At 43.1% G+C, this 26,783-nt stretch overlaps 1 protein-coding gene across 6 annotated transcripts in view; it reads left to right on the forward strand.

The window, feature by feature from the left end:
* The window catches only part of c6h8orf34 (chromosome 6 C8orf34 homolog), a 246,429-nt gene that overhangs the window by 173,487 nt on the left and 46,159 nt on the right, over positions 1–26,783 (forward strand). For 2 of the 6 annotated variants that reach the window (XR_003878731.1, XM_029755798.1), the window contains 2 exons: positions 779–817; positions 2,841–3,986. Coding sequence is in view for 4 of the 6 variants with exons in the window: in XM_029755798.1 (XP_029611658.1) it covers positions 779–817; positions 2,841–2,848 (47 nt within the window). In the remaining 2 variants the exon portion in view is untranslated. Of the gene's footprint in view, positions 1–778; positions 818–1,711; positions 2,133–2,840; positions 3,987–26,783 lie in introns of those variants that run through there. The other 4 variants (XM_029755795.1, XM_029755796.1, XR_003878730.1 and 1 more) reach the window with 3 other exon arrangements.

Below are 26,783 nucleotides of genomic sequence, written 5' to 3' on the forward strand. Positions count from 1 at the left end.
GTTTGTGTGTGTGTGTGTGTGTGTCATTAGATGTATGCTTCTTAGCTCATTGGCACAGTGACACCCCCCCCCTTCCCAGCCCCCCTCCCCTCATCTCTGCTGCCATGCCAGTGCCTTGGTTCGTGTGTCTGAGCTGGCGCCAAGTCTATGGCACAGAGCTACATAATAAAGAAAAAAAAGCCATCCATAGCTATTTCCTGTTATTCTAGAGACTTCCACAATGGGGTAACCGCAGCGACCTCAATGAGATGAAAGTAGTGTGTAGTCAATGGAGTAGTCAGTCCCCCTCCTGTCCCCTTCTCTTCCCAACCACCCTGTGGCTCATGTCTCAGACTAACTACCCAATTTATTAAACTTAAAGGAAAACTCCACTCCAAAACTATCTTTTGGTATTTTTTTCATTAGTCCACTGCTGACATGCAACACATTTTGGGACTACATCAACAGTGGCCTAATAAAAAAGTAAAAAAAAGATTTTGCTATAACTTGATGAATTAACATGGTAATGTATGTAACATGGTGATGTGTCTCTGTAATGATGGTTCGTATGTACTGTAGGTCGTTTGATGGGTGCTGATAGTGTTGTTTTCGTATGATATTGGCAGCAACCCTTGAGGAGGGTGTCACAAACTCCTCCAAAGGAGTTATCTGCTTTGGGGTTGTGGTTCTAGTCCCAGCTGGAATACCCCTGAAATGGCTACAATATGTTACCATGTTGGATGGGAGTCCCAATTATGTGGACTAATTGGTGTTATTGTCTGTTCTGATGTATTCACAGGTGGGGTACGAGATGCCAATAAGAGCTCAGTGTTCTCAGGTGAGCGTCTAAACCCAAAGGTACCAGTCTGTCACAATCAATCACAGTCACACCAATAAGATAACCCAATCAACTATAGTCATAATCAACAATCATCTCTCTGTCATATTCCTATTTTTAAAATCATGTTATTCACGCTTTACTCTTAAAACGGTTTCATATTTAAGGAAAATACGGTAAAATATGGCTTTCACAATAACATCATAAAAACGTGGTCTGCCAGCCCACTGGGCACAGATGTCAATCCAACATCTATTCCACATTGGTTCAACATAATTTCATTGAAATGACGTGAGAACAACGTTGATTCAACCAGTGTGTGCCCAGCAGGAGACTACCAAAAGGCGTTATACAGTACCAGGTAGCATGGACATGATTACAGTATATGGATTCTATTATGATTATATGGTTATATGGATGAAAAAGCCATCCAATAAGACCGGAAATCAACCAGTCTGTCATATACAGTACACGTTTTGAAAACTGGAACATATTTCAACTTGACTCATAAACGTGTAACATAATTTACACTCAAAAGCATAACAACCTAGTCTGGCAAAGGTGTTATACCAGGTAGCAGTCACGGATTACAGAAATACGTATTATATTCTGCTATATCATTGTGATATTAGGATATATTATTATATGGATCAAAAAGCTATCCAATAACACCGTAATATCAGCCGGTCTGTTTCTTATTAGTAGTGTCTGAAGCCACCGCGTTGGGTTGAGACGACTCCTTTATCCCATTAGAGACGAGAGGCGACTTTATTTGATGGAGCCTCCATGTCTGTCTGTCAATGACCTCACTCAGAGTCCCCGGCAACCACTGCAGTGTATGTTGCCCCGGCAACTACCAATAGGTGACTCAGAAGCCTCCATTTTCCTTTATAGACCCACCAATTACTCCTTAGATTGGAAGACGTACCGGCTCTGCAACGCGATTGGTGGACATCAGCCATTTTGGAGAGAGGGTGAGAGTGAGAGAGTGAGAGAGTGACAGAGAAGGCGAAAGGCACCTCTTATACCCAGTTCCATTAAGTCAGTATTAAGTGCATAGGGAACAGTGTTTACAGGGTTTAAAATCACTGCAGACAGACAGCGTCAAGTCTTTAGAGAGGGTTTGGGCAGAGGGAAAGAGTGTGTCCCAAATGGCACCCTATTCCCTATATAGTTCACTACCTTTGACCGGCGCCTGGGTGCCATTTGGGATGCAGACAGTGAGTGTCTGGTTGGTTTAGACGAGGTTCTCTGCGGTCCTGCCTTCTTGTGGCGCTAGCTGGTCGACAAGTTCTGCCCACAGTTCCCAGAGTCAGAGAGAGAGAGAGGAAGGGAGGGAGAGAGAGAGCGTGTGACAGTCTGGAGAGAGAAAGAGCCAGGGACTGAGTGAGAGAGATAGATGGAGAAAGAGAGGTCCAGGTTGGAGAGAGAGAGATACATAGAGAGGGAGGGGGGGAAAAAAGTATATATATAGAGAGAGAGAGAGAGCCTGCAGAGAGGTGTTAGAGAGGCCCTGGTCAGGCCGACGCTTTGGCTATCTGACACGCCATGAGCTAACAATGCTGCCACAGTAACTATAGTAACAACCAACCCAAACCCCAACTCTGGGTGTTGAAGTCACCATGCACTATCACTCATCTCCCATATGCTGTGTCCCAGATGGCACCCCGTTGACTATATAGTGCACTTCTTTTGACCAGGGCCTATAGGGCTCTGGTAAGAAATTGTTCACTATATAGGGAATAGGGTGCCATTTGGGATGCAGCCCCAGAACTCAGAGCCCTCTGGAACCATCTCCCTCGGTCCCCAAACAACCAACCAGGCCTCATTCTCATTTTCCAACTCATGTTTATCTTTGACATGTTCAAATATTAAAGTCTGTTTTATTGTAATTGCTCAGGCTATTATTTCTTATTAGCGGTTGGTTGTTGAATTGTGTCTGAATCTTGGTTTCTAAGGAGACTGATGTTTTCGTCTTTGTGTGTGTGCGTGTGCGTGCGTGCGTGTGTGTGTGTTTTCACAGGCCTATAGTGATGAAGACCAGAGAGAGAAACATTGATCCAATCAAATAATTATGCAAACCACTGGGCATTTTCAATATTGTGTACAGAGACCATTATTTTTTATAATTCACTCAGTGAGGAATATTAAAAAAGATTGTATACTTTTTCCACAGAGGTTGATATTTCTGAGACCACGTAGCGCCAAGATGTGTGAACTATTGTCGAAAATAGGACGACTTTAGAGTATTGACTGTGAAATATAACTGAATATTTCTTTGTGCTTGCTATTTTAGCATGCTTACGTCTTTTGGGGAGTTGAAAGAAAAAAAAGCATTTTGTTGTTTAACAAACTTTTTTCTTGAAGCTAGAAGCATACTTTGAGACTGTAGCACATGTACTGTACTGTATAGAACCAATCTCTGGATAGGCACTTAAGGGCTGGTTTTTAAAGTGGAATGGCTTTCAAGGGAATAATATAATGGTGCAGATATTCACCTTGAATTGAAGATTCTTTTTCCCCACACTACATTCTGTAGCCTGATCCCAGAACTGTTTTTATTTTATACCTAAAGTTCCATTGTTTTAAAAAAACAGTAGCTGGTATGCAGGCTTTGGTACAGATACTCACCTTGATTTCAAAAGGATATTCTTCCTTATTGTACACAACATTTTGTTCATTCGAAATTCTGTTCATTCGAAATTTTGTTCATTCTAAATTTTGTTCATTCTAAATTCTGTTCATTCTAAATTCTGTTCATTCGAAATTCTGTTAATAACTTGAAGAGTGTTTCTTCATCACACCATGGGTCTATTCAGGAGACTGTGACTTTAGAACTTGCCCCTGGTAAGGGTTGCTGAATTAAGGTCACTTTCCCAAAATTCCCAGGTTTCCCAGAATTCACAGTTATAAGATTCTCGGAATCTGGAGAGAATAAGCAGGAAGTCTGGAATCCCGATTCCTCCTACCGGGATTTCTCGGGAAAACCTAGACATTTTGGGAAAGTTAACAATCCTGGTCTACACTGTTATGTTGATCTACGACTGTTCCTTTTGTAGCTATGAGTTTTGTTATACTTCTGTTGACATGCAAATACTTACAAAATGGATGAAAAGATTGTTTCTTTTTTATGCACTGACTGAACCATTGAATAAAAACCTGGAAGTGATTGATGCCAAGTTTTTACATAATTAAACCTATCATAACACATTGGATGCGTCCCAAATGGCGCTCTGTTCCCTATATAGTGTGCACTATGGGCGCTGGTCAAAAGTACAGTAGTGCACTATAAAGGAAATGAGGTGCAATTTGGGATGCACACATCATCAATTATTGCTCTACCATTTTTCCATCCAAACCAGACAGACCTGGGTTTAAATACTATTTGAAATCATTTGCTTTATCTGTGCTTGATTGAACTTCCCTGTTGCAATGGAACCAATAGAAAAGTCCTGGCACTCCAGGCAGGCTAAAGCAAACGCTCAAAGTATTTGACAGATTTCTAATAGTTATTTAACCCAGGTCTGCAACCAGATGATCTTTGTAGGTTGTGTGTCTTGTGCTTTAAACACTAGCTGTGGTGATGAGCAGAAATGATCCCCACTGACCACAGTTACGTTTCTAACAGTCCTCTGTTTGCCTGGGCGTGTGGAAATTAAACTGTGGCTGTCTGCGGGTTGTGTGTGTGTGTTCATGTGTGTGTGTTTTCCTGGGCGTGTGGAAGTTAAACTGTGTGTCTGTGTGTGTGTGTGTGTGTGTGTGTGTTTGCCTGGTAGTGTGGAAGTTAAGCTGTAGCTGTCTGAGCATTGCAGAGGAGACATAAGTGCAGATTCAGTTTTCCATGCGCAAAGGCTCACACAGACACATACAGTATGTAACCACGTGTACACACACAAACACACACATGCACCCGACACACACACCCCTCCCCACGTCCACCCACCACAGACATTATGCTGGTTTGAGTGTGAGAAGACACCCTGCTCCGGCACCGTATGAACGCCTTGTTCAAACGTGCGCCTGCCATGTCTCACCAAGCGCTGCCCGTTTCAACTACCTCCATCCCTCCCACCCTCCAAAACGGGATGTGGTCTAAAGAAAGCCTCTCAGCCCCAGACTTGTGTCCCAATGGCACCCTATTCCCTATGTAGTGCACTGCTTTTGACCAGGCTAGTCAAACGTTGTGCACTACATAGGGAGTAGGGTGTCAGTTGGGACGTGGCCTGAGGGTTGTTCCTGTACAGGGATGCGTCAGGATTACCATCAGCATTCTCCCTCCCATGCTAACACAGACATATAATAAAGCATGGTATGCAGACTATAGCCATCCAAGGTATTTCCACAGAACGTTTATTCACGTTTAGTGGGGCAAGTTTATTCAGTGGAAAGGGATGTGGTTTTTCAAAAGGATCCTTGCCACAAAAGATGTGTATGAGTGTGTTGATTTGGCCTAATCAAGTCTCAAGGGCGTGTTGATTTGGGTGTAATTAGCACCATTGTACATGTAGCTTTCAGCAATGTTCGTCTTTCCTCATGTGTGAAATTAGATCATCTTTTTTGATATTTCTTTATTAAAGACTTTGGTTGCATCCCAAATGGCACCCTATATCCTATATAGTGCACTACTTTCGACCATAGCCCTATGGGGCCGGATCAAAAGTAGTGCACTAAATAGGGAATAGGGTGCCATTTTGGACACTCTTTGTTTGATGGAAAACTATGTTGTTTGATTGCCATCTGTTATGTTTTATTTCACAGATAGATGATTATTTGCCAGTAACGCTTGGTTCATTTTTAGTATCAATATTTTCTCTGACTACATGTGTCTCTCCTATTCTCTTATTTGTCATGTCATCAAACTATCAAAGCATGAAGGGTTTCTGAAGAATGAGAAGTTAAAGAAGTCCCTGCCACACAGATGTCTTATACGCTTTCTCCTTTAATGCTGTCATTCACATGGACAGTACGTATGAGAACATATCTCGATGTGTCATAACTCATACACATGACTTGGTGTGTGTCCCAAATGGCAACCTATTCCCTAGTGCACTACCCTATAGGCCCTGGTCAAAAGTAGTGCACTATATAGGGAATAGGGTGCCATTTGGGATGTACTGTAGACATTGTGACGCCCTACTGTTCCCCATATTGCTTTGTTATCGTCATCGCAGCGTATGGGTGAGATAAGTTCCCATTACTGCATCCCAAATAGCACCCTATTCCCTATATAGTGCACTACTTTTGACCAGGGCCCATAGGGCTATGGTCAAAATTAGTGCATCATACTGTATATAAGGAATAGGATACCATTTCACATTGTATGTGAAAGATAAAAAGGATTCCCCTCAAATGCAATGTTACTGAGTATCAGTGGGGATTCTCTTTCATATCCTTATTATTATCCCCCGAGAGTTCAGAGAGTCTCCCAATACCCGAGAATCTGTTTACCATTCTGCCTTTAATAAACCAGGCCTAGTTGAAGCAACTGAGGCAGTCCAGGCCACCCAGGAGATCCAAGCGGGGGCCATTTTGGATCCAGACCACCACGTCTGCGTCTCAAATGGCACCCTACTACCTATATGCTGTCCACTATATAGGGAGTAGGGTGCTATTTGGGATGCAGGCCAATCTGTGGTCAGCTATCGAACTGTCCTGCCTCATTATTTACAGCCTTACGGAGGCAGAGTGATGCTGATTCACAGCATTAGTACATCTATAGAGGTCGACAAGTATGCTTTGAAGGAGTATACAGTGGAGTCTAGAATTCAGGCTACGAGACCCGCCCTGGAACTTTCCCATAGGCCAGGGTGTGTGTGTGTGTGTGTGTGTGTGTGTGTGTGTGTGTGTGTGTGTGTGTCCGTTCGGTGTGTTGTGTGTGTGAACCCACAGAGCTAATTGGTAACGGATAGCCCTTTGGAACTCCTATCTCTCCTCATCATTCTAGAGGAAATGTTCCATCATTCCAAGAGACGCTGTGGGAGAAAGAGATGACCCTATGTAGTGATTTTTGAGGAACGGCCGATCCGAAGAGGATTTGAACCAGCAACACTGAATTTGGAGGGCAAGTGCATCACCTACGTCTCATATAGTGCTCTAATTCCCTATGTAGTACACTACTTTTGAGTAGGGCCCATAAGGCTCTGGTCAAAAGTAGTGCACTATTTAGGGAATAGGGCGCCATTTGGGATGCGGCCCCTGACAGTGTCCATGGCACATTGTGGGGAGCCTATACAGTTCTAGCCCACTCAGTCAAAGCTTTCTGATCAGCTTTGAATACTGGATAATTGCACTCACACACACACACTGCATATCCAATTCATTACCACCATCACGACTTCCCCCGCCCGCCCAATCAATAGGATGTTTGCATGGTTGCCTTTGCTGCTGCTTTTAATAAAAACAAGATAAAGCAATGCTTTCTCTCCCACTTTTTTCTTTGCTCTCTTTTTTTCCTCCTTCCTTTGTTCTAATGAAACACTCCCCCAGTGTGTTTTTACTCGGTGTTAATTTCTTCACGTTTGTTATGTTCATGTGAAAACGACTTCTCAGAAGTCTGAAGGGGTATGAGGCGCTTGGAATGCGTCCCAAATGGCACCCTGTCCCTTATATAGTGCACTGCTTTTGACCAGAGCCCTTTTCAAAAGTAGTGCACTATACAGGGATTAGGGTGCCATTTTAGATGCAGATCTTTCTCTTTCCTCTCACACCAAACTAGGCTAATAATGAAAGCACTTGGGTGTGAAGTGTTTTGTAGTTTAGAAGAAGAAAGGGGTTATTTGCGTTATTGGCACATTATGTGGCAGTCAGCAACCTCTCTAATGAGGTAGTCAAAGAAAACTTGAAAATGACAGATACATTGTGTAAAGGCCTACACATGTTGTCAATCTATTTCACACGTTTTTTTTCTGGGTATAAATGACACCAGCTATTTGTTTCGTATCTACATTATTCAATGTCATTACTGAAAGTATAAGTGTTTTTAAATCAATTGTGTGTGTTGTATTCGTTGAATGGCTCAGCAGCAAAAACAAGATGGCCCACTTTTCACATCTGAGAGAGTGTGGACTTCATCACTCGTTCAAGGTTTGTTAAAGGGGCAATCTGGGAATCAAATAACAACAAAGTGGTTAACCCAGCCACTTTTTTTGGTAACCAGCTGAGGAATTGGCTTTGAGAAATGGGTGACCACGTTGTTGTTTGTATCCCAGATTGCCTTTTAATTAACCAATGAAGACAGGTAAGAGCATGAGCTCAGTAACATTGACCAAGTAGCACTCTTCTGCAATGGATTGATGTAGTCTACACAAAACGTAGGATAAAACAAAGCATTTACTTAGGCTACAACAATAACATTGGTTGTCTATAGTCCAAAAGAAGAGAAGATTAACGTTTACATCACGTCGAGGAGAGCATGTGTAGTTCCTGCTAATAGTATTGGTCACACCTTGCAGCTTCCTGGCCTGTATTGTGCCATCCAATTTCAGAAATACCGGTTTCCACCTCCTTTTCTGGCATGAACAAGTGGAATACAGTGCAAAAGAAGATCGACTCATCGGTAAGTGCTCACTGTTCTGGGAACGCATTTGACTGTTATAAAAGTAATATTGTTGAACGAAATCACTATTTTGTAGTTCTTCAAAGTAAATCAGGCATACTTTTATGACTGCTGAATACCAACTATCAATGACTTAGATCATGTATTTTTCAGGTAGAGATACCTCACCAAGCAACAGTTGCTCTCTATATCCTCTCACGATCACACATTCTTCTGTCTCTTCCATAGTAGTCGTAAAAGAAACACAGACCGGACAAGTAGATGCACAATGGATTATGGTCATTGTAGTTAATTACCACTTTTTTGTGTGCTAAACTACTACATCGCACAGTTCAGGCTTGACCTGATTTATCTCTAGAGAAACTGTGTAATGTGTGCATTGAGCTCACAGAAAAAAAATGAATGAAATGGAATGAAAATAATTGAACCGAGTTGATCAATTAGTTGTTTAAAAACGAAGAATAACAGAGTTTTCGGTTAATTGCTCAGCACTATGCGTTTTGCATGATAAAATACAAAATGCATCATATTGGCTGTATTTTAAAAGTTGCACATCTTGAAAACTTGATTGCTGACATGCAAACATTTTGGGACTATATCAACAATGGACTAATAAAACAACTACCAAAAGAGAGATTTTGCAAGTAGGGTGGTTGGTCGGGGTGGATGGGTGAACACATGTTGTGAACTTCTAGCAACCCAAAGCCCAAAGGTTGCGTGTCTGAATCTCTTCACGGACAACCTTTAGCATTTTAGCTAATTAGCAACTATTTAGCCTACTACTTTTTAGCTACTTTCCAACTACTTAGTATGTCAGATAACCTGTCCCATAACCCTAACCTTAACCCTTTAACCAAACTCCTAACCCTAACCCAGCTAACGTTAGCCACCTAGCTAGTGTTAGCCACAACAATTGGAATTCGTAACATATCATATGAATTGTAATTCCTAACATTTTACATGAAATGAACGATAGACATCCAGAAATGAATACATACCAAATGTAACATGTCATACTAATGAGTGTCCCGGATTTACATTTACTATGTTACGTCTACCCCTGAGTCCAAGTTGTTTTTAGCATTGCTGAAACCAGAAGTTATTATATACTGTCGTTTGGGAATGGCTGCTGCTAAGTTTGGCTGTGTGTGTGTGTGTGTGTGTGTGTGTGTGTGTGTGTGTGTGTGTGTGTGTGTGTGTGTGTGTGTGTGTGTGGATTGGATTGGATTGGATTGGATTGGATTGGCTTGGCTTGTACTGTGTTGAAGGACAGATTGCCAGTATGAAACAAGTGTATTATGGCTGAAACGTTTACAACATGTCTACTGAACCAGGGCAGTGCACCAAATGGCACCCTATTCTCTATTTAGTGCACTAGGTCTTTTCACTATAAGGGAAAATGGTGCCATTTGGGACACAAACCAGGTTATTTACTTACCCTTGAATCTCACTAGATGTCAGCTGACATCTCCTACAATATTAAAAAACATGTTTTTGTCGTGTCCTAAATGGCATCTCATGCCCTATATTCTGCACTACGTTTGACCAAGCCCCATTTAGAGAATAGGGTAGGCGCTCCATAGGGTTCTGGTAAAGAATTGTGCACTATAAAGGGAATAGGGCGCCATTTAAGAGGCGGATTTTATATTTGATGTACTCCTTGGAAGATGACAGTGTAATGGTTAGATCTTGTGTTTCTGTCTCGTCTGCGTCCACAGACGTCCACACCCAGATAAACATTGGGCCTCGCCGAGACTTTGTGATTTTTCTTCTCTGGAACATGATCATTGTGTGTCTAGTCTTCTCTGCCATCCGTTCCAAAAAGCTGATCTCCACATTTTCCAGAGGAATACAGTATCAATGAATATGCTGAAGTAATATGGAGATTTCTGTCTAATTGAAGAGCTTTTGAGTCAGCTGTGTTTAAGGTTGACAGGAAGGTCAGGTTAAGGAGGTGGAGTACAGCCGCGTGTATGTGTGCGTGCGCAGTACGCTGGCAGGTGGTGCGGTGGGTGAGGCTCAGACCTCGGTCAAATGAGTCGCACAAGCTTGGTGTCCCTCTCACTCGCTCTCTCAAGTCAATAAATGCTTTCTTGGCATGAATGGTTGGTTGCCACTGTTGCCAAAGCATGACAGGCCAGGACAAAATCTGCAGCAAGATCTACTCTCTTGTTTTCTCATAACAAAATGCAGATTTTCTCAACAAGCAGTTCAAGTCTCTCTCTGTCTTTCTGTCTGTGTGTTTGTCTCTGTTTATGTCATAGAATCATCAGCCCCGTATAACTGGTGTTATTCTTTAAAATGGAAAAGATCTGAGCTGAATCCTGTGGCGAACCGTCTTCTGTATATGTTTTGATATGCGTTTATGTTTTATCCCATTCTGGAGAGGGTTGAAACAGAATCTGATGGCAGAGAGACAAAGTCCTGGTTAATGTGATATTTATACCTATTGTAAAAATGGTGTGTGCCAATGATGGATCGTATTGGCTCTCTCCCACACTAGCAGTTAAACTCCCCTCAGGCTAGTGTCTGTGTCAAATCAAATGTGATTTGTCACATGCTTCAGATACAACATGTGTAGACTAACACTGAAATACTTACTTATGGGTCTATTTCCAACAATGCAGAGTTAAGTATAAGATACAAAATAAAAACTATGAATAGTGAGATGAGAAATAAATACACAGTGAATAACAAATACAAATAAAGAGTAAAAATAACATGGCTATATACAGGGAGTACCAGTACCGAGTCGATGTGCAGGGGTACGAGGTAATTGAGGTAGCTATGTACATATAGATAGGTGTAAAGTGACTAGGCAATGGGATAGATAATAGACAGTAGCAGCAGTGCATGTGGTGAGTGTGAAAGTGTGTGGTGTCAGTATGTATGTGTGTGCATATTATGTGTGTTGAGGTGTGTGTGTAGAGTCAATGCAAGAGAGCTAGCGCAAAAAAGGTTCAATGCAGGTAGCTATTTAGCAGTCTTGTTTAGAAGTCTTGTGGCTTGAGGGTAGAAGCTGTGCAGAGTCATGTTGGTTCCAGACTTGTTGCATTGGTACTGCTTGCTGTGCGATAGCAGAGAGAACAGTCTGTGGTTTGGGCCTTCCTCTGACACTGCCTGGTATAGAAGTCCTGGAAGGCAATCAGCTTGGCCCCAGTGATGTACTGGGCCATACGCACTACCCTCCTTGGCACCTTGCGGTCGGATGCCAAGCAATTGCCAAGGGGTGATGCAGCCAGTCAAGATGCTTTCTGGTGCAGCTGTAGATCTCTTTGAGGATCTGAGGGACCATGCCAAATGTGTGTGTGTGTGTGTTTTCCCTGTCCCATTCTGCTCCCGAGTACTAAAGCCTGAGTTGGGCTACTCATGATCCGGTCAGATCTCGTCTCTCTTATGTTAATTTACATATAAGGTTGCAGCGAATTTGGTGCTCCTGCATATGGCTTTTGATTTAAGCCCTTATTTATTACGTATGTTCATACTGTTTCATTTGCTGCCAGCTTCAGCTCTTATTCGTGCCTTTCCCCATTTTTCAAAGAATTGGGCAAATGCTGCTGGAAGACAGGGGAAGGAGAGAAGGACTTTAGTGTGGGGCCAGAAACTCGTCCATGGCTTCACCTCTTTTCATTGGAGAGTATTTGTTTGTCTGTTGAGTCTCCCGTAATAATTTTCCTGTCCAAGTTTTGTCGCTGCGTGAGTGAGTCGAGTGCATGCTAGTGTGTCATCAAATGCATGGCTCCCTCTCTTTGCTACATTCTTAAATCAATGCCTCTGCGTTCCAAATTCCCTACAGGACCAGGTCAAAAGTAGTGCACTAAATAGGGAGGATGGGTGCCATTTGTGACACAGGCCCAGAAGTTGAGTAACAAGGGCTTTGGGTCTTAAAGGAGGCATCTAATCTGAAGGCAGCAGCACATTTGTATTTCATGGCTCTCTTTATGATTCCAATCTCCAGCTGTTATTGAGTGTGTCCCAAAAGGCACCCTATAGGCCCTGGTCAAAAGTAGTACGCTATAAACTAAATGCCATTTAGGATGCATCTATAGACAGCCAATCCAATGTGTTGTTTACTCCCCCTCTCGCTCGCTGATGTAGCATTACTAAGCAAATAGGACCAAGGAGCCATGATAGTACAGCCCTGACAGACACTAATTGGAATCATGCCTCAGTAAATGCACTGTCATCGACATGAATATTGTCTACCAGTCAGAGACATGGCCATTAATCTCATCTCCCAGTCAGATATATGGCTAGCTAGCTGTCTGGGAGAGGCCAGCGCACATTCATGTGTATGGGGGATGTTATGTTAGATGGGTAACTGGTGGGGATTGATAGCCTCACTCCTCAGTTTGAAATGTCTCTACCCGCACCTTCGAATTGATCGTTTTTGGTGGCACAACTGGCTACAATCTTTCAGGAGGGCGCTCACGTGTGTTTGCGAGACAGACATCCTGAGATCCAGTCTGGGTGTGAGCTGGTGAAGGTAGAAGAGGTACTTTTAAGCCCCTGTTACAGTGGTGCAGTTAGAAAGGGTAGTTGGTGAACTTGTTCAACTTCTTATTGGCGGTTAGACAAATATTTTCCTCACACAAATGTTTGTGTGAGGAAAATATATATAATTCTCTCTTTGGGAGGGTGGTACATACCTTCTGTTGCTATAGGCCTTCCCTGTAGCTCAGTTGGTAGAGCATAGTGTGTGCAACACCAGGGTTGTGGGTTCGATTCCCACGGGGGGCCAGTACAAAGAAAAATGCATGAAATGAAAATGATATGTATGTATTCACTACTGTAAGTCGCTCTGGATAAGAGTGTCTGCTAAATGATTAAAATGTAAAAAAATAAATAAATAGGCTAAGCATTCATAAAAGATGGCTTTTTATAACAGGAAACGTGTTACTGGAGCTTTCAATACAATCAGTCCAACACGTTGGTTGTCGAGTTCAGACTGTTGCTGTAAGATCCAAACTGCGTCAGTTCCAGTAAGTGACACCATGGATGGGTCGGCCACGGAGAGGAAGGGTGTGGTGGGAGAGACATGGGGTTGTAGGCCCACAGGGAGAGGAGGGAACAAGGGAGGCGCTCCCTCCCTCAACACGCCTGTTTACTAGCCCAGGACTCCTCTGATCACAGTAACCAGTAACACAAGAAAGGTGTAGCCACCATCCGCCTCCCTCCCTTCCACAGACCCAGCTGCTGCACGCACACACACACACACGTCCATACACCCATGCTGCCAAAAGTCTGATGTCAATTTCCCCAGCAAAGGGAAAGGAAGAGAGAATTATCCGGCCCTCAAAATGCATCAGCTTCAGTTACGATCTGGGACTGTGAGATGTGATGGGTGGACCAAGAAATTAATAAGTTGTAGAGGTTTGTTGTCGTGAGTTACTGTCATGTTTCGCTGGCTAAAGATGGTAAGAACATCAGCGCTGTGGGACATGATTCAGTGACTTTTTTCTCAACCCCGGCGTCATGTAACTTTTTTTATTTCACAGTGCTTTTTAGCTCTAGAACACATTTATGAAAATTACTCAGTGTTGTTACTTTGGCTGTAAAAACGCTTTCCGGTTTTCTGGGCTCCAGTTGTTATTTCCTTGAAGCAAGGAAGTAGCGAGAGAGAGTGAGAGGATGTTTAAAACAGCTGTCCTAACCCACTAACTCTCTTTCCTTACCCCAACGTTCGCGCGCGCACACACACAGCCATCCCGAGGACAGTTTAAACCTCCCCCGTGATTTACTTCCATGTACAACCGGCTGTAAACGTAATATTTATTCACAGATTGACTTCCTCCGACCCGTCAGCAGGTCGTTGGAGACACGAGTTGCAGGTTGTTCCGTACCAGAATAAAAGGCAGGGGTCAGAAGGTTACGTAGTAGGTAGAATACTACTATACTACCGTAATGTATGGGCCTACCTTAGGAAAGGCCCAAGAGTTGACGTACTGTAGGTGCACAAGGTGTTTGGTTGCATTTCAAATGGCAACCTATTCCTATATAGTACCGTCTTTGACTGATACTTTACTGTTTTAGGGGTTAACAACATGACCAAACTATCTGAATGTATGGAACCAATGATCAATTTTCCATATCAAAAAAAGAACACACGATGTAGCCTAAAGTCTATGGTCCTTTTTAAAAACCCTGCTGTATGTAAATAACTGTGTGCTATAGCTTGGAAAATAAACAAATGTGACTCAACAACTGTAACAACAAAAGGCTATGAGTTTACAAGATTAGAACTGTTTTCTGAGTATCGTAATACTGGTATCCGCCAAAATTGTTGCAACCCTTATTACTAGCCTATTCAACCTCTCTTCCGTATCGTCTGAGATCCCCAAAGACTGGAAAGCTGCCGCGGTCATCCCCCTCTTCAAAGGGGGAGACACTCTAGACCCAAACTGTTATAGAACTACAGTTGAAGTCGGAAGTTTACATAAACTTAGGTTGGAGTCTTGAAAACTCGTTTTTCAACCACTCCACAAATGTCTTGTTAACAAACTATAGTTTTGGCAAGTCGGTTAGAACATCTACTTTGTGCACGACACAAGTAATTTTTCCAACAATTGTTTACAGAAAGATTATTTCACTTATAATTCACTGTATCACAATTCCAGTGGGTCAGAAGTTTACATACACTAAGTTGACTGTGCCTTTAAACAGTTTGGAAAATTATGTCATGGATTTAGAAGCTTCTGATAGACTAATTGACGTAAATTGGAGGTGTACCTGTTGATGTATTTCAAGGCCTACCTTCAAACTCAGTGCCTCTTTGCATGAAATCATGGGAAAATCAAAAGAAATCAGCCAAGACCTCAGAAAAAAAAGTGTGGTTCATCCTTGGGAGCAATTTCCAAACGCCTGAAGGTACCACTCCATCTGTACAAACAATAGTATGCAAGTATAAACGCCATGGGACCACACAGCCGTCATACCGCTCAGGAAGGAGATGTGTTCTGTCTCCTAGAGATGAACGTACTTTAGTGCGAAAAGTGCAAATCAATCCCAGAACAACAGCAAAGGACCCTGTGAAGATGTTGGAGAAAACAGGTACAAAATTATCTATATCCAGAGCAAAACAAGTCCTATATCAACATAACCTGAAAGGCTGCTCAGCAAGGAAGAAGCCACCACTCCAAAACCACCATAAAAAAGCCAGACTATGGTTTGCAACTGCACATGGGGACAAAGATTGTACTTTTTGGGGAAATGTCCTCTAGTCTGATGAAACAAAAATAGAACTGTTTGGCCATAATGACCATCGTTATGTTTGGAGGAAAAAGGGGGAGGCTTGCAAGTCGAAGAACACCATCCCAACCGTGAAGCACGGGGGTGGCAGCATCATGTTGTGGGGGTGCTTTGCTGCAGCAGGGACTCGTGCACTTCACAAAATAGATGGCATCATGAGGGAGGAAAATTCTGTGGATATATTGAAGCAACATCTCAAGACATCAGTCAGGAAGTTAAAGCTTGGTCGCAAATGGGTCTTCCAAATAGACAATGACCCCAAGCATACTTCCAAAGTTGTGGCAAAATGGCTTAAGGACAACAAAGTCAAGGTATTGGAGTGGCCATCACAAAGCCATGACCTCAATCCTATAGAAAATTTGTGGGCAGAACTGAAAAAGCGTGCGCGAGCAAGGAGTCCTACAAACCTGACTCAGTTACACCAGCTCTGTCAGGAGGAATGGGCCAAAATTCACCCAACTTATTGTTGGAAGCTTGTGGAAGGCTACCCGAAATGTTTGACCCAAGTTAAACAATTTAAAGGCAATGCTACCAAATACTAATTGAGTGTATGTAAACTTCTGACCCACTGGGAATGTGATGAAGGAAATACAAGCTGAAATAAATCATTCTCCAATATTATTCTGACATTTCACATTCTTAAAATAAAGTGGTGATCCTAACTGACCTAAGACAGGGAATCTTTACTAGGATTAAATGTCAGGAATTGTGAAAAACTGAGTTTAAATGTATTAGGCTAAGATGTATGTAAACTTCCGACTTTGTGCTAACAAACCTCCAAACGAGCTTCAACGCCATACAACTCTCCTTCCGTGGCCTCCAACTGCTTTTAAATGCTAGTAAAACTAAGTGCATGCTCTTCAACCGATTGCTGACCGCACCCTCCCGCCCGACTAGCATCACTACTCTGGACGGTTCTGACTTAGAATATGTGGACAACTACAAATACCTAGGTGTCTGGTTAAACTGTAAACTCTCCTTCCAGACTCACATTAAGCATCTCCAATCCAAAATTAAATATAGAATCGGCTTCTTATTTCACAACACAGCCTCCTTCACTCATGCTGCCAAACATACCCCCGTAAAACTGACTATCCTACCTATCCTTGACTTCGGCGATGTCATTTACAAAATAGCCTCCAACACTACTCAGACTACATCAATTTGCTATCACAGTTCCATCAGTTTTGTCACCAAAGCCCCATATACTACCCACCACTGCGACCTGTATGCTCTCGTTGGCTGGCCCTCACTACATATTCGTGGCCAGACCCACTGGCTCCAGGTCATTTATAAGTCTTTGCCATGTAAAGCCCCACCTAATCTCAGCTCAGCATAGCAACATCCACCCGTAGCACGTGCTCCAGCAGGTATATTTCCCTGGTCATCCCCAAAGCCAACACTTACTTTGGCCGCCTTTCCTTCCAGTTCTCTGCTGCCAATGACTGGAACAAATTGCAAAAATCACTGAAGCTGGAGTCTTATATCTCCCTCTCTAACTTTAAGCATCAGAGCAGCTTACCTAGCACTGTACCTGTACACAGCCAATCTGTAAATAGCACACCCAACTACCTCATCCCCATATTGTTATTTATATTCTTGCTCTTTTGCATCCCAGTATTGCTACTTGCACATCATCATCTGCACATCTATCACGCCAGTGTTAATGCTAAATTGTAATTATTTCGCCTCTATGGCCTGTTTATTGCCTTACCTCCCTACTCTTCTACATTTGCACACACTGTACATAGATGTTTCTGTTGTTCTATTGATTATACGTTTGTTAATGTGCAACTCTGTGTTGTTGTTTTTTGTCGCACTGCTTTGCTTTATCTTGGCCAGGTCGCAGTTGTAAATGAGAAGTTGTTCTCAACTGGCCTATCTGGTTAAATTAAGGTGAAATAAAAAAATCAAGAAATAAAATTGTGACAACCCTCTCTGAAAGGAAGCCAGGCTGTAACCACGCCATCATTGTTGTTTGTTTGGAAAAAGCACCGCTTGCACAAATGCTAGTAAGATGGGGAGAGAGCAACTTACACCGTGTAAAAAGTGCATTTGTCGACCTCATGTGTAATACACAAATGTATCGGTGCTGTCTGTGTGTAGGTGTTCAATTCCACTGCACGCAAACAATCTTCCGTGATCTCACTTCCAGCAATGCTGTGCTACAAGAGAGAACTTGAACTTGAACTGTGCCCCAAATGGCACCCTGTTTCCATGGGCCCTGGTCAATAGTAGTGCTCTGTGTAGGGGGAAGGGTGCCATTTGGGACGCGGTCATAGAGTAGATTTATTGTACGACCCTGAGACGCTTCTTTGGCATCCGACGCAGGTTCTTGTTGCCTTGTTTGTCTGTGGGAGGAAGCGAGAGCTTGTTATCACTAAGGTCTTACTAGGATCCGTCATTCAGCTGACACATTTTACTACCTGTTAGGGAGGTGAAGTATCGTACCGTCCTCACGGAACCAGACAGTAAAGAGGTTTTGGGTGTCCTGCCAACTCAATCCCACCAAATTTCTTCAGCTCTTCTCTGTGTTAGTATTAGCGTTTCAAATGGCACCCTATTCCCTATGTAGTGCACTACTTTTTACCAGGGCCCATATGGCTCTTGTCAGAAGTGGTGCACCATATAGGGAATAGGGGGCCATTAGGGTGGCAACCTTAGTTGGTGCATCTCATCCATTGGAGACCAACTGGGGTGATTCCTCACGACACCAGAACAAAAAAAGATAATGATTTGGGGGATTTTTTAAAGACATTTAATCCATAGAATGGTCCTTTGGTGGAAGGATTGTTGACGGTTGTAGAAATTCTCAAGGGGCCTTTGAGAATGGGTTTGGTTGATGTTTCCTTCAAGTCCTACTAGTATTAGTATGTTTTGTGCAGTTATCCTAACTCAATAACTCCAGTTACCCTAATTCAATAACTCAATCAACTCAATCCATCCTGTGAGGATCTCTTAAGCATCCAGGCTGCATCCCAAATGGCACCATATTCCCAACATTGGCCCTATGGTTCCTGGACATAAGAAGTGCATTAAGTAGGGAATAAGGTTCTATTTGGGATGTAGACCCAAGCAAAACCTTAAAGTAGGCAATTATCACTTTATTCAGCAATGGCACCAAAATCACGAACCATAAACCGTTTTACTGCTGAGAGATTTGTTGAAGATTGATGTAGATGACTTCTGTGTATTGGCTCTGAATCGACACAGAACCAAATGTTTCCTATTACCGGCTAGTTTCCGCTTCCTTCTGACTCATCCCGTTCCATCATCGCATCGCATCACCACCATCTCAACGGGACAGAAGCTGCTTATAAAATCCCTCATTCAGATTGCTCTATGATATTAATGTTACAGGCTGGTTGAGTCACCAATGACACCCAATATCCTATGTAGTGCACTACTTTTGACTAGGGCCTATATAGAGAATAGGGTGCCAACTGGGAAGCAACCACATTCTCGTCGGCGTTAAAGAGCGGGACGCTGAGGGATAAATATTGGCTCAACTCTATTGGCTGATCCCTGGTTTAGTTTCATCCCTATTGGCTCAGCCATGGATTTGGCTGATTGCTATTGGCTCATCCTGGTTTCCTGGGGAAGTTCTGCTCACTCGTCGATAACGGAGTGCGTTTCTTTAGCTTTGGTTTCTCCATGATGTCAGTGGCAGTCAAGGCGAGGCGAGCTTAGCTCACAGTTGGAAGTGGGCTTATTGGACATAGCACCACTGCAGTTTAAGAGGCTTTTAAGCCCAGTCAAAACATTGATGGCTTTGGGGGTGATATTATTTTCTCTAATCCATTTCCATAAAACTGAGAGGTGCATGTCCTCTGCCAGAGAGGCAGAGATGCGGGAGGAGGGAGAGGGTGGGAAAAGTTAAGAAAGGGAGTAGATTGAAAGGAAGAGGTGTGGAAAGTTGCCTGCCGACACATTCTCTCTCTCTGGGCCTGCAAGAGAGAGTGAGTGGAGAGAGTGAATGAGCGAGAGAGAGGGAGGAGAGCGAGTGAAGAGAGTGGCTGTCCGTTGAACTGTGCCAATCTTCCACTAGAGGTCATGTAGAGTCAGCTGACATTGTTAAAGGGCCTGTTTCCCCTCCCAGAATCCTTGTCATGGTTTTGATGACATGCCTGTTGGGCAGCCATAACGTTGGTCTCTGCTATGGTCATTACTCTCCTGCTGTTTGTTCATTATTAGCTGGGGCTGGTGTTGACTTGAGTGAGGGGGGAAAAATAATTTTAGGGACATTACAGCACTCATATGGTCATATCTCAATGATAACTGAAATGAAATAAATTCAATTTTGAGTGTGTACTGCTCTGTGTTGGGAATAAGGTTATTCGGAATGACTTATTCACCCAAATTGCTAAATTACATATTGGTTTTCCTACCCTGTAAGCAGTCTACGGACAAGGTATGATCGCAATTCATGCTTTTGTTTTGTTTACCTGGCCACGGTTTCAAATGCTAACTTTTTAGCATTATTGACACAAATCCAATGCGCTTCATGTCCACAGTCTGTAAGTAACTTCATTGAGTTAAACAATCAATTTGTAGATACTTTTGTTATTCCTTTTTGGGAAGTCTTGATTGCAATGTGGAGTGATTGCTCTTATGACTAGGCAGAAAAGCATTTTGCTACTACTAAGATGCGTGACAGCCGGCAACAAATCGAAACAACTTTTGTTTTACAGTTCAGATGGGCATCGAGCAGTGCCAAGGATTTTTAACTGAGGCATGTCAAGGGGCTGCATAACATCCAGCGTTATAAAGTTAGAGTTTCATTATATAAGCCTTAATCCCAGTGTTACGGCTGTTTATGTTTCCTCTGACTGGGAGAGACTGAACAGGGTCTAATCCCTAAGGAGGACACACACATTAGTCAGAGACGTTTCGTCCCTCTCCACCGTTCCTCATGTCACTGTTAAACTATTACTATAATCCAAGCTAAACAATGTTTTTCTAATGAAGCCACGAGTGGAAGCGTTTACAGTTTTTGTAATTGTTAATAAATCATTGTAATGATTTCAGGGCGTGCAAGTCTTTACTCTAAACTCTAAACCCCTGGCATGGTCCTATGTATTCAACGGCATGACAGAAAGACAATATATTACAGTTTCCTCCCCACGATCCTACTTCTAAATCCAATCAATTTGTCACATTTAAACAATCATTCAGGGACTGTTCTCGTTTTACCGTGTATCAAGTGACTTGATGACAATTGGCCAGAGAGTACGTGATATACATGTATTCATTACTAAACCAAGATCATGGCTTGCGTCTCAAATTGCATCGTGTTCCCTTTAGTATCTTCATTTGAGCCAGTTTGCTAAAGCAGCAACAGGAAATGTGAATTATTATGGGGATTATAATTAATGGAACATTTTGTTGGGATTGATACATTTTTCGAAAGGGAAAATCAAGTCTGAAATTTCAAAGTGGAAATTACAAACTTCAGAAGCCTTTTTAAACCTGCAGTGCAGGAAAGTTCTCCTTCCACCAGGGTGATCAAATTCAGATTCTACATCTGTAGGGAAATGGATGCCATTTGAGACGGATATCCTGGAGTAACGGAGATATAGCTGATGACATGTGGTCCTAATATTCCAATGGACATGATGGATGATGGTCAACTGGGTTTAGTCTACTATAGCACCCTTATGATGACAATGGACATCCTGTCTAAATAACAGTTTATCCATATCGTTTAGCCTAGTGTTAAGGACCACTAAACTCCACCGCCACCCTATGGACTCATCTAAGGATTTGTAACAATGTAATGTAACACAAATACAATTATTCTATCTGCCTATGTAAACGCATACGTTTTAGGACATTACAGGATCGTTTCCCTGCTTCTGGTTTAGCCTGCTTCTGGACTAAAAAGCATGCTAAATGGACAATCTTCATAAAAAGACTAGTTCTTGAGAAAAAAAAGACTTTCTGCCGATGTACAGTAACTACCACGTAAATATACTGAACAAATACATAAACACAACATGTAAAGTATTGGTCCCATGTTTCATGATCATTACACCGGGGCACCTTTTGCTGGGGACAATAAGGCCACTCTAAAATGTGCAGTTTTTTCACACAACACAATGCCACAGAGCTGTTGCCAAAGAATTGAATGTTCATTTCTCTTCCATAAGCCGTTCTAGAGAATTTGGCAGTACGTTCAACCGGCCTCACAACCACAGATCACGTGTAACCATGCCAGCCCAGGACCTCCACATCCGGCTTCGTCACCTGCAGGATAATCTGAGACCAGCCACATGGACAGCTGATGAAACTGTGGGTTTGCACAACCAAATAATATCTGCACAAACTGTCTGAAACCATCTCAGGGAAGCTCATCTGCGTGCTCATTGTCCACAGCAGGGTCTTGACCTGACTGCAGTTCAACAACGTAACCGACTTCAGTGAGAAAATGCTCACATTCGATGGCCACTGGTGGGCTGGAGAAGTGTGCTCTTCACGGATTAATCCCATTTTCAACTGTATGTGTGGCATCGTGTGGGCGAGCGGTTTGCTGATGTCAACATTGTGAACAGAATGTCCCGGCCAAGGACAACGAACACAATTGCAATTTGAATGCACAGAGATACCGTGACGAACACCTCATGTTTCAGCATGATAACGCATGGCCCAATGTCACAAGGATCTATCAAATCAAATCAAATCAAATGTATTTATATAGCCCTTCTTACATCAGCTGATATCTCAAAGTGCTGTACAGAAACCCAGCCTAAAACCCCAAACAGCAAGCAATGCAGGTGTAGAAGCACGGTGGCTAGGAAAAACTCCCTAGAATGGCCAAAACCTAGGAAGAAACCAAGAGAGGAACCAGGCTATGAGGGGTGGCCAGTCCTCTTCTGGCTGTGCCGGGTGGAGATTATAACAGAACATGGCCAAGATGTTCAAATGTTCATAAATGACCAGCATGGTCAAATAATAATAATCACAGTTGTCGAGGGTGCAACAAGTCAGCACCTCAAGAGTAAATGTCAGTTGGCTTTTCATAGCCGATCATTGAGAGTATCTCTCCCGCTCCTGCTGTCTCTAGAGAGTTGAAAACAGCAGGTCTGGGACAGGTAGCACGTCCGGTGAACAGGTCAGGGTTCCATAGCTACAGGCAGAACAGTTGAAACTGGAGCAGCAGCACGGCCAGGTGGACTGGGCACAGCAAGGAGTCATCATGTCAGGTAGTCCTGAGGCATGGTCCTAGGGCTCAGGTCCTCCGAGAGAGAGAAAGAAAGAAAGAGAGAAAGAGAGAATTAGAGAGAGCATACTTAAATTCACACAGGACACCGGATAAGACAGGAGAAATACTCCAGATATAACAGACTGACCCTAGCCGCCCGACACATAAACTACTGCAGCATAAATACTGGAGGCTGAGACAGGAGGGGTCAGGAGACACTGTGGTCCCATCCGACGATACCCCCAGACAGGGCCAAACAGGAAGGATATGACCCCACCCATTTTGCCAAAGCACAGCCCCCACACCACTAGAGGGATGGCTTCAACCACCAACTTACCATCCTGAGACAAGGCTGAGTATAGCCCACAAAGATCTCCGCCACGGCACAACCCAAGGGGGGGGGGCGCCAACCCAGACAGGAAGACCACCACTCCATAAAAATGGAGCTCTATTGGAGAAGCCCTGCCTCCAGCTGTTTGCTTAGAAATTCTAGGGACAATTAGGAGGCCTGCTTCTTGTGACCGTAGCATACGTGTAGGTATGTACGGCCGGACCAAATCGGAAAGATAGGTAGGAGCAAGCCCATGTAATGCTTTGTAGGTTAGCAGTAAAACCTTGAAATCAGCCCTTGCCTTAACAGGAAGCCAGTGTAGGGAGGCTAACACTGGAGTAATATGATCAAATTGTTTGGTTCTAGCAGCCGTATTTAGCACTAACTGAAGTTTATTTTGTGCTTTATCCGGGTAGCTGGAAAGTAGAGCATTGCAGTAGTCCAACCTAGAAGTAACAAAAGCATGGATTAATTTTTCTGCATCATTTGTGGACAGAAAGTTTCTGATTTTTGCAATGTTACGTAGATGGAAAAAAGCTGCTCTTGAAACAGTCTTGATATGTTCTTCAAAAGAGAGATCAGGGTCCAGAGTAACGCCGAGGTCCTTCACAGTTTTATTTGAAACGACTGTACAACCATCAAGATAAATTGTCAGATTTAACAGAAGATCTCTTTGTTTCTTGGGGCCTAGAACAAGCATCTCTGTTTTGTCCGAGTTTAAAAGTAGAATGTTTGCAGCCATCCACTTCCTTATGACTGAAACACAGGCTTCTAGTGAGGGCAATTTTGGGGCTTCACCATGTTTCATTGAAATGTACAGCTGTGTGTCATCCGCATAGCAGTGAAATTTAACATTATGTTTTCGAATGACATCCCCAAGAGGTAAATATATAGTGAAAACAATAGTGGTCCTAAAACGGAACCTTGAGGAACACCGAAATTTACAGTTGATTTGTCAGAGGACAAACCACTCACAGAGACAAACTGATATCTTTCCGACAGATAAGATCTAAACAAGGCCAGAACTTGTCCGTGTAGACCAATTTGGGTTTCCAATCTCTCCAAAAGAATGTGGTGATCGATGGTATCAAAAGCAGCACTAAGATCTAGGAGCACGAGGACAGATGCAGAGCCTCGGTCTGACATCATTAAAAGGTCATTTACCACGTTCACAAGTGCAGTCTCAGTGCTATGATGGGGTCTAAAACCAGACTGAAGCGTTTCGTATACATTGTTCGTCTTCAGGAAGGCAGTGAGTTGCTGTGCAACAGCTTTTTCAAAAAATTTTGAGAGGAATGGAAGATTCGATATAGGCCGATATAGTTTTTTATATTTTCTGGGTCAAGGTTTGGCTTTTTCAAGAGAGGCTTTATTACTGCCACTTTTAATGAGTTTGGTACACATCCGGTGGATAGAGAGCCGTTTATTATGTTCAACATAGGAGGGCCAAGCACAGGAAGCAGCTCTTTCAGTAGTTTAGTTGGAATAGGGTCCAGTATGCAGCTTGAAGGTTTAGAGGCCATGATTGTTTTCATCATTGTGTCAAGAGATATAGTACTAAAACACTTTAGTGTCTCCCTTGATCCTAGGTCCTGGCAGGATCCTATGTAGTTCTGTTCTTGCCTATTAATGTTCTGTCATCTTTAATGTTCTGTGTGGACCCCAGGAAGAGAAGCTGTGGCTTTTGCAACAGCTAATGGGGATCCTAAAAATATACTATCTGTACACGATTCCTGAAAGCGGAACATGTCCCAGTTCTTCCATGGCCTGCATACTCACCAGATATGTCCCCCATTGAGCATGCTCTGGATCGACGTGGATGACAGCATGTTCCAGTTCCCACCAATATCCAGCAACTTCTCACAGCCATTGAAGAGGAGTGGGACAACATTCCACAGGCCACAATCAACAGCCTGATCAACTCTATGGGAAGGAGATGTCGCGCTGCATGAGGGAAATGGTGATTACACCAGATACTGGCTGGTTTTCTGATCCACGCCCCAACTTATTTATTTATTGATTTTTTTACCACCTTTTTCTTCCCAATTTCGATCTTGTCTCATCGCTGCAACTCTCCAACTGGTGTGGGAGGTGAAGGTCGAGTCACACGTCCTCCCGAACATGACCCGCCAAACCGAGCTTCTTAACACCCGCCCACTTAACCCGGAAGCCAGCCACACCACCGTTCAACTGACGACTGAGGTCAGCCTGCAGGCACCCGGCCCACCAAAAGGAGTTGCTAGAGCCAATGAGCCAAGTAAACCCCCCGGGATCGAACCCGGGTCTGTAGTGACGCCTCTAGCACTGCGAGGCAGTGCCTTAGACTGCTGCACCACTCGAGAGACCACTACTTTTTTTTAAGGTATCTGTGACCAACAGATGCGTATCTGTATTCCCAGTCATGTAAAATCCATAGATTAGGGCCTAATGGATGTATTTTCAATTGACTGACTTCCTTAACAGTAACTCTTTTTAAAATCTTTGAAATTGCATGTTGCGTTTTATATTTTTGTTCAGTGTACATAGGGTGACATTTTCCTCTCCCAAAGACACGCACTATGAGCAAACACACAACATTTAAAATATATTGAAGCTCCAAACACTGCAAAAGGGGGGGGATCATTCTCAGCCAGAACGTCTTTATTCTAGCTCCACTCTCCCTGTCTACCCAACAGGTTGTCCGTCTGTCTATAAAGTGATCAGTGTGAACAGCTTCTCAGGGTAATGATATGAGCTGACCTCTGACCTCGAGTCAAGAGTTCACCCAGAGAGTAGTCCATCGCTGATTTACAGGACCATGTGGTCTCACCAGCGCTAGGCTATTTGTCTTTGCAGTTGGTGTGTTGTTCCACAGCTTCACAGACACAGTTACAGAGTTACACAGACTGCACTAGACAGTCACACTGTCAGCGTTATGGGCGGTAGGTAACCTGATCCCAGATGTGTTTGTGCTCTTACAAACTCCATTGCTGTCATTGTCGAGCTAAACAATTTAGAGGAGTTGGCAAGAAAACGGAAATGGACTGGCATCAGGCAATGTGCCGTATTCAGACTTGATATCTGAGATCTCCTAACTTTTCTCCCGTTGACAAAGTTGAATGATTTTATGTGAAAGTCTGAGTTATCTCTCCTCTAAACTCTAACACTATGGGTTTCCCAGACATAGATTAAGCTTAGTCCTGGACTAAAAAGCTATTTTAATAGAGAACCTTTATTGATGATTATAAACTGGACGGTTTGAGGCCTAAATGCTGATTGGTTGAATGCCGTGGTATATCACGGGTATGACAAAACATGTATTTTTACTATTCTCATTACGTTGGTAACCAGTTATATATGGCTAATATAACACGGCTAAGAGCTGTGTCCAGGCACTCTGCGATGCGTCGTGCCTAAGAACAGCCCTTAGCTGTGGCATTTTGGCCATATACAGTACCCCACCCACTCGTCCGTCAGTGTGCATTTTTTCCCTATAATGCACGGAATATTTGCACGGTAGAATACAATGGCTCTAGTTCATTTTTTACATGTTGTGTTTGAGCTGCTTCTGAAAGCAGAAGTCTCATTTGAAAACAGTACCGGTATTGTTGAATTCGATTTTCATAATAGCAAGCTAAGACTGATGGTTTGG

This window comes from Salmo trutta, chromosome 6, assembly GCF_901001165.1.
Source record: "Salmo trutta chromosome 6, fSalTru1.1, whole genome shotgun sequence".
Taxonomy (NCBI): Eukaryota; Metazoa; Chordata; class Actinopteri; order Salmoniformes; family Salmonidae; genus Salmo; species Salmo trutta.